Here is a 9,137-nt window from a genome sequence, read left to right as displayed (position 1 = left end):
GAGTGGCTGATTTAGGCCTCTTTAAAAAAAAGCATCTGAGAACGAGATTTGTTTCTTGGAGGTTTGGTTTGATGTACCAACCTTCAAAATCTGTTCTCAAAAGAAGAAAAAAAAACGGAACCACAAAAATACTGGCTTCATGTCCAAAGTTATCGTATACACTTTTTAGTACATTTTGGAGCTAGAATTGATGTCTAGGACTACTACTACATACAAGTTGTTGTTTTTTCGCTTCAGTTCCTCTTTAAGATCATTTAGGACGAGGGGTTTTATTTCCATTTTGACAGATTTTAGGTCTGGGATTCAATGGGGGAAGACAATGACAATTCCATTCAGGATTGTACCAACTGACCAACTGTACATGAGGATATCCCCATGAAGAGAAGCACCCCTCTAACAGGAAAAGAGGGTGATTCCTCCTAGGTGATGTTACAGTGGTGACCAGCAGAGGGTGCTGTCTCATAGGAAACTGAAGAGACTCACTCTCCTCCAGACATTATCCTGTAGGAGGAATACACCTTTGCGGAGACCAGTGTATCGTATAGACTTGCATTCTGATACCCTCTCTCCCTCATGGACTTGAAACTATTGGAAACGACTGGCTGGTATAAATATGTTGGAAACTCCAACATGCATTGTGGGGACAGGGGTGGACACACACACGCACGCACACGCACACACTCGTGTTATGAACACTTACCGATGGCTTTAGAGACCTCGTCCAGCTTCTCCTGAGTGCGGCTGATCAGCACGATGGCAAAGCCCCGCCGAGCGAGCTGCGGAGAAGGCCAGAGAAACACTAGAGCAGCGGTTCCCAACCTATGGGCCGCGGCCCACTGGTGGTCCGCGAGAGTACTGCAAGTGGGCCGCCAAATCATGGGCAAAAATGTATTTGTTTTATTGACGTTTTTTTGTTACAAAAACGTTTTAATTTTAAAAAGATAAAAAATCTTGGATTGAACAGCCTTGATCGTATTGTGTGTGGTGTGCGCCGATATTTCCATCCGAAAAGAAGAAGCTCGCTTCTTGATTGGCTACATTCCATCCCGGACTCGCGAACAGGGTTGCCAGATGGGATCGATATTTTCCACCCTAACCACAGTCTAAAACCGCTAATTCCACCAAAAAACCCAGAGCCCATCTGGCAACCCTAGTCGGGAGTCGGTAGTTGCCCACACACATAAGGATGTTTGGTCGTAAATATTGAACACATACAACATTTACGATCTTGGTATTTGATCACCTGCTATATAAAACATCGCCGCTCGGCTTTAATGGTTTAACCGCTATTTTTTTTTTTTTTTTATTGCCACGCTCCCTCTAGTTTTTGGTGAAATTACGTAGTTGTTTTGAGCGCTCGTGCGCGTTTCATGCGCGTGCACGCGGAAGAAAAAAAAACGCTTGCGCTTCGCACGCTGCTGAGTGGGCCGCGAATACTGGACAAATTTGTAAAGTGGGCCGTGACTCCAAAAAGGTTGGGAAGCGCTGCACTAGAGGATCAACAGATGGCAGGGTTCCTACTTCTTTTCGTCGCTGACTAAAACTAGACTACCGTAAAATGTTTTGGGGGTTTTCTGGACTGAGACTGCACTGGAATGTTTTCAGTTCAACTGGAACTCGACTGGAACTAAGAAACATGGAGGTGACTTGGTGTGACTGGAACTGGTGTGCATCTTCATCTAAACACCAAAGACTAAGTGACTAAAAAGCCTGACAAAATTAACACTGGTTTGTAAAGCGTCTTTGAGTGTCTAGAAAAGCGCTATATAAGTCCAATGTATTATTATTATTATTATTATTATTATAGAAGTCTTACCTCCTCTGCGTAGGCTTTCCCGATCCCGTCCGTGGCTCCAGTCACCACTACAGGGAGAGACGGAAGGGGGGATGGAATTAGTTAAAGGGTAGAAAACAGAGGTGTGTGTGTGTGTGTGTGTGTGTGTGTGTGTGTGTTCCTGTGCCACCCCAGGGCCGTGGCACTGCCTAGACAGCAGGGGCTATTTTAAGACTGACCGCTGTCAGTCAGCTCAGTTCAGCTCACCTCCGTCTAAAAATAGACCACGGAGAGGGAGCGGCTGACAGGAGGGGCTTGGTGGTGGTGGTGGTGGTGGGGGTGGGGGGGTGGGGGTGGTTGAGGTCGTGGGGGGGTGGGCGTAGGGGTGGGATGAGAGCAGAGCAAAAGTCTTTGTTCTCCTCTGAAAATCCCCCTTCATGTCTTCCCCTCCATTCATTCATCCATTCATTCATCCATCCCTCCTCTCTCTCTCTCTCTCTCTCTCTCTCTCTCTCTCTCTCTCTCTCTCTCTCTCGCTGTACCTGCCCCCATCTACTGCCTTGGTGATTAAAGATGAGGATGATAGACAGACAGACAGCCATCCACTGGCTCCTCTGCTGCACAAGAACAGAGTGACGAAGGGAGGAGAGGAAAGAGAGAGGATCGGGAAGAGGGAAGGGTGGGGTAGAAGAGGAGAGAGGAAAGAGGGAGGGAGGATGGGAGGAGGGATGGTAGATGACGAACATGAAGACAAGGGGGGGGGGGGGGGGGGGGGGGGTAGGGTAGGATCCTGGGGCGGGCTAAAAATAGACCAGAGAGCGAGTGAACAGAGGAGGAGAGGAGAGAGTGAGCAGAGGAGGAGAGGAGAGAGTGAGGGGGCGTCTGCATTGGGCGACGACTAGGAAAACAGTTGTCGGTTTATTTTTAGCCGTTTCAAGAATGAACTGTTCCTGTGGAAGAAAAAAACCTCAATGGGCTTCCAAGCTCAAGGCGTGTTCCTTTCACTCAAATAAAAACGCGGCGGCCTATTTTAAGAGAGAGGCCATCGTAAGATAATAGGTTAGGCAAGGTGATAGTGTCACTTCCGTGTCCTCGTAGGACAGATGCTAGCCTGAATTAGCCATGAATGGGCTACTCCCTCCCTCTCTCCGTCCTCATTCAACATCGTCGTGCTCAAACCGCTATCGTGGCTGTCCGACGTTAGCGTCCTCCTGACTCACACTGACTGGTTTGGTTTTTGATAACTGAACTACACAATCACACCAGATCACTCTGCCGTCGTACTGTGCTCAACAGTTTGTACGGTTATCAATCATTCGAATGACATCCGAGGCCGAGCCATGACCTTGCAGACAAGTGGTGTGGGGTTCAATCTTAAATTAAAAGGACGAAAGAAAGCTGTTAAGTGAAACATCTACATTTAAAAGGTTGGGAGGGCTAGTAGTTAGGTAGTTAGTCTTATAGTAGGCTATACGATCAGGTCATATTGGATAAAAGAAAGCAAAAACACCCATGACAACAACACACACTTCTTAATACAATAAAAAAAAAGTTTTTCTTATCTCAGCCTGTCTATTATTCATTCACGGCGGGATACGATAGTAGATAGTATCGTATCCGATGTATTGTGATACGTATCGTATGGTGACGTCCTTGCCAGTGCCTCCTAGCCCTAACACACACACACACACACACACGCGCGCACGGACGCATTCATACAACCGCTGCTGAATATTCCAGGGCTAAAAAAAGACCTGCAGATTTAAAATAGCACCAAGCAGCACTGCAGCCTCGTTCGAGATCAGCCGCTGCACAGAATACCAACAAGCTACTGCTGCTCCCAGAGGCTCTCTCTCTCTCTGTATCTCTCTCTCTGTATCTCTATCTACCTCTGTATCTCTCTCTCCATGCCCCCCCCCTCTCTCTCTCTCTCTCTCTCTCTCTCTCTCTCTCTCTCTCTCTCTCTCTCTCTGTATGTATGTCTCTCTCCATGTCTCTCTCTCTCCATGTCTCTCCCCCTCTCCCTCCCTCTCCCCCCCTCTCTCCCTCTCCACCCCTCTCTCTCTCTCTCTGTATGTCTCTCTCTCTCCCCCTCTCCCTCCCTCTCTCTCTCCCCTCCTTCCTCTCTCTCTCTCTCTCTCTTTCTCTCCCCTCCTTCCTCTCTCTCTCTCTCTCCCCTCCTTCCTCTCTCTCCCCTCCTTCCTCCCTCTCCCCCCCTCCCTCTCTCCCTCTACCTCTCTCTCTCTCACCTCAGAGCTCTCTCTCCCCCCCTCTCTCTCCCTCTCTCCCCTTTCACCCTCCCTCTCTCTCCCCCCCTCTCTCTCTCTCCCTCCCCCCCTCTCCCTCCCTCTCTCTCCCCAGTTAGTGAGTAAGTCCTAACCACAGTGAATGTCTTTCTTTCAACCCAAACTTAGATGGAACACCACCTCTGGGTTCTCTGCCCTTGAATGTTCTCCTGTCTCCTGTGTGAGCACAATGGACCTATCGCTAAGCCACGCCCCAAAATATAAATTGTCCAATCATATCACAGCAAAAGTCACTACAGGCAGAAAACCCGGACAAACAACTCGCTAATATCCGATGGTGAAAAGCTTCTAGACGAAATATTCTTCAGTCACGGTCGGCCAGTGCGTCACTGTCAGTGCAGCGTTCAAAGGGGGCGTGGCTTAGAGATAGGTCCATTGCCTTTCTTCCATTCTCCTGAGAGGGCATCCTCTCTCTGATTGGCTGCCATTCATTAGCACCACCCATTGGATTCTAAGACACGCCCCTTTGGGCCTTACATTTCCAAGCATGACACAGGCTGTGTTCGAAATGGCATACTAGCACACTGCATACTCAGTGAGTATATACTGCATACTGCCTACTAAATTCATATTCAAGTATGCCAATAGCCTACCAGCCGACCGTTCACACTGCTGTATGCATCTCAGTATCCCAGAATGCATTTCGCAACGGCCGGCAGCGGGGATTTTAAATCCTCCATTTCAAACTTCCATGGGCTAAAAGCTGTAACTTTGGCTCTACAAGTGTCATTAACATGTCAATTTATGAAGTTTAATATGTTTTCAGGCGTTTTTTCCCACTTCTGTTCGCTAGCTACATTACGTTGCTTAGATACCTTCACTGATTTGGGGGCCAATATATTTAGCTAGCTAAACTAACTAGCGTACGATATTGTTGTCTTAGCAGTTGGTAAAAGAACATGATTAAAATAAATAGGGCCTATATATGAGCAATAACACATCGTGGGCTTGCATGCATTGACAAGGCAGCAGACATTGACAAGGCAGCAGACATTGACAAGGCAGCAGACATTGACAAGGCAGCAGACATTGACAAGGCAGCTACATTGACAAGGCAGCTACATTGACAAGGCAACTACATTGACAAGGCAGCTACATTACAAGGCAACTACATTGACAAGGCAGCTACATTGACAAGGCAGCTACATTGACAAGGCAGCAGACATTGACAAGGCAGCTACATTGACAAGGCAGCTACATTGACAAGGCAGCATACATTGACAAGGCAGCAGACATTGACAAGGCAGCAGACATTGACAAGGCAGCTACATTGACAAGGCAGCAGACATTGACAAGGCAGCAGACATTGACAAGGCAGCTACATTGACAAGGCAGCTACATTGACAAGGCAGCTACATTGACAAGACAGCTACATTGACAAGGCAGCTACATTGACAAGGCAGCTACATTGACAAGACAGCATACATTGACAAGGCAGCAGACATTGACAAGGCAGCTACATTGACAAGGCAGCAGACATTGACAAGGCAGCAGACATTGACAAGGCAGCTACATTGACAAGGCAGCTACATTGACATGGCAGCAGACATTGACAAGGCAGCTACATTGACATGGCAGCTACATTGACATGGCAGCAGACATTGACAAGGCAGCAGACATTGACATAGCTCATTAATACATGTATTACTTTTTCGATCTGACATTCTTTTTTTGCAGATATTAGGCTAATACATATTTATTTATTTATTTTACTCTTTGTTTTGACTTGTCCGTCGGACAAGTGCAGGAGGAAGTCCACTTGTCCGAACATAAAATGTACTTTGTCTCCCACCCTAACGTGGATTCACGTTTTATTACAATATTCAGACTTGATGGGACTCTCAACATAAAACAACAAGTTCGACATAAAAAATGCATTTGTAGTTCCATGCAGAATCAGATGGGAGGGGGATGTAATCCTGCATCCACGTCTGCAACCGTTAGGATAAGCAGGTCAAATTACTGTGTTGACGTGTAGCCTACTTAACAGATCACACACACTGTATCCCTGCTGTAGCACTGCTGTCAGCCTCTATACCCTATCTCCAACCCTAGACCCTATCTCCAACCCTAGACCCTATCTCCAACCCTAGCCCTAGCTCCAACCCTAGCCCTAGCTCCAACCCTAGCCCTACCTCCAACCCTAGCCCTATCTCCAACCCTAGCCCTCTCTCCAACCCTAGCCCTAGCTCCAACCCTAGCCCTACCTCCATCCCTAGCCCTATCTCCACCCCTATCTCCAACCCTAGCCCTATACCCTAGCCCTACCTCCAACCCTAGCCCTGCCTCCAACCCTAGTCCTAGCTCCAACCCTAGCCCTACCTCCAACCCTAGCCCCTACCTCCAACCCTAGCCCTATCTCCAACCCTAGCCCCATCTCCAACCCTAGCCCTATCTCCAACCCTGCTATCTCCAACCCTAGCCCCATCTCCATCCCTAGCCCTAGCTCTAACCCTAGCCCTACCTCCAACCCTAGCCCTACCTCCAACCCTAGTCCTAGCTCCAACCCTAGCCCTAGCTCCAACCCTAGCCCTAGCTCCAACCCTAGCCCTACCTCCAACCCTAGCCCTATCTCCAACCCTAGCCCCTATCTCCAACCCTAGCCCTATCTCCTCCAACCATAGCCCTAGCTCCAACCCTAGCCCTACCTCCAACCCTAGCCCTATACCCTACCTCCAACCCTAGCCCTAGCTCCAACCCTATCCCTAGCTCCAACCCTAGCCCTAGCTCCAACCCTAGCCCTAGCTCCAACCCTAGCCCCTACCTCCAACCCTAGCCCTAGCTCTAACCCTAGCCCTAGCTCCAACCCTAGCCCTAGCTCCAACCCTAGACCCTAGCTCCAACCCTAGCCCTAGCTCCAACCCTAGCCCTAGCTCCAACCCTAGCCCTAGCTCCAACCCTAGCCCCTACCTCCAACCCTAGCCCTAGCTCCAACCCTGGCCCTAGCTCCAACCCTAGCCCTAGCTCCAACCCTAGCCCTAGCTCCAACCCTAGCCCTAGCTCCAACCCTAGACCCTAGCTCCAACCCTAGACCCTAGCTCCAACCCTAGCCCTAGCTCCAACCCTAGCCCCTACCTCCAACCCTAGCCCTAGCTCCAACCCTAGCCCTAGCTCCAACCCTAGGCCTAGCTCCACCCCTAGTCTTAGCTCCAACCCTAGCCCTACCTCCAACCCTAGCCCTATCTCCAACCCTAGCCCTACCTCCAACCCTAGACCCTATCTCCAACCCTAGCCCTATCCCTAACCCTAGCCGTCCCTCCAACCCTAGCCCTAGCTCCTACCCTAGCCCTAGCCCCAACCATAGTCCTACCTCCAACCCTAGCCCTAGCTCCAACCCTAGCCCTACCTCCAACCCTGCTAGCTCCAACCCTAGCCCTACCTCCAACCCTAGCCCTACCGCCAACCCTAGCCCTAGCTCCAACCCTAGCCCTAGCTCCAGGCCTAGCCCTAGCTCCAGGCCTAGCCCTAGCTCCAACCCTAGCCCTAGCTCCAACCTTAGCCCTAGCTCTAACCCTTGGTCCAGGCCTAACCCGAAAAAACTGCCCTAACCCTCCTATTTTTGCACTCACTTTTCTGAACTGTGCATGACGAAACATTTTAGAAAAGGTTTTAGGCTAATTATTTCACCTGCAGAAGATTGGTAAAGACAAACTAAAGGCTCACACTATGGCATGAATGACGAAATATCTGACTGTTGCTTAATTGCTTCTATTACTCAAATCCCTGATCAGTGAAAGGTCAAGGTCTCACACCGATGTCATCATAATGGCATGATGAGGATGAAGCAACACCACAGCAGCGACGTCTACTACCTAGGTCACTAGTCTACTACCTAGGTCACTAGTCACTAGTCTACTACCTAGGTCACTAGTCACTAGTCTACTACCTAGGTCAGGAGAGAAAAGTGATCTGACTAATCTATCCTATGCATGGCGGTTGCATTAGTCTATTCTGTTTTCCAGACTGTATATGGGCCTAGGCTAAGTCTACTAGTCCATATGTTTATGTTTATAAAAATACACAGTTACATGCATGATATGTTTATAAAATACACAGTTACATGCATGATATGTTTATAAAAGTACACAGTTACATGCTAACTCCCCCCTGTGAATAGGCCATAGTGTATAGAAGTATAGAAGTCAATGACAATACAGATCATTCATTCATGACAGTAGTCATCTCTACAGTGTAGCCTGCAGCCTCCACTACAGACGGTGTAGTGTTCCAAGTGTCTGTGTCTGTGTCTGTGTCTGTGTCTGTGTGTGTGTGTGTGTGTGTGTGTGTGTGTGTGTGTGTGTGTGTGTGTGTGTGTGTGTGTGTGTGTGTGTGTGTGTGTGTGTGTGTGTGTGTGTGTGTGTGCATGCGTGTGTGCATGCGTGTGTGCGTGCGTGTGTGTGTGCGTTCAGTGATCGAACGCAAAACAAAACAACAACAAAAAATCTAAACAGCTTATTCTCACCTGCCCATTTCCCGAGTTTAGCCGGTGACACCAGCCGTCCGTTGCCCAGGACCCAGACCCTAAACCCGGCCAGCGCCCGGTACACGGAGCACACGGAGAACCAGGCCGCCGTCAGAACACCCAGCCAGAACAGGGGCGTCTCCACCGTGCGCAGGACAAGCTCTCCGTTAAACGACATTTTTATTAATTAAAAAAATAATAGGTTATGATCTTAACTGTGCCTAAGTGTCTGCAGAACTGCCTGCATGCATGGATGTATGAACTAACTAGAGCTGTGGCTTCCGTGTCTGACACTTCCGTGTAGGCGCTCACTACTCGCAGCGTTGATTGGTTCAGATTGCAGTCTGTCAAAAAGTGCGATTGAACGATTGGTTCGTATTAATATCAATCCATCGGATGGTTGTGACGTGGTTTTTCGACAGCCAATCGCATTCATTCTTTATTATCTTGGAGGGATGGGAGGTGGGATGAACGCTATTGGCACGTTAGATGGTGGTATAATTTGAGACACCGGGTTTATAAACCTCTGATTGGTTCTATGGGCAACTCCTCACTTCTAATTTACTAAATCGGATTATAAATGGGATTAAATCCC

At 48.7% G+C, this 9,137-nt stretch overlaps 1 protein-coding gene across 1 annotated transcript in view; it reads right to left on the bottom strand.

The window, feature by feature from the left end:
- The window catches only part of hsd17b12b (hydroxysteroid (17-beta) dehydrogenase 12b), a 14,588-nt gene extending 5,779 nt beyond the window's left edge, over positions 1 to 8,809 (bottom strand). Inside the window, exons 1-3 of the mRNA XM_080545318.1 lie at positions 8,543 to 8,809; positions 1,817 to 1,863; positions 701 to 776 (exon numbers count right to left, since the gene is read on the bottom strand). Coding sequence (XP_080401444.1) covers positions 701 to 776; positions 1,817 to 1,863; positions 8,543 to 8,720 — 301 coding nt within the window. The 5' untranslated portion in view covers positions 8,721 to 8,809. The remainder of the gene's footprint in view (positions 1 to 700; positions 777 to 1,816; positions 1,864 to 8,542) is intronic.
- Positions 8,810 to 9,137: the final 328 nt, after the last annotated feature.

This window comes from Nansenia antarctica, assembly GCF_963989245.1.
Source record: "Nansenia antarctica genome assembly, chromosome: 14".
NCBI lineage: Eukaryota > Metazoa > Chordata > Actinopteri > Argentiniformes > Microstomatidae > Nansenia > Nansenia antarctica.
This window is presented reverse-complemented; position numbering and strand designations above follow the sequence as displayed.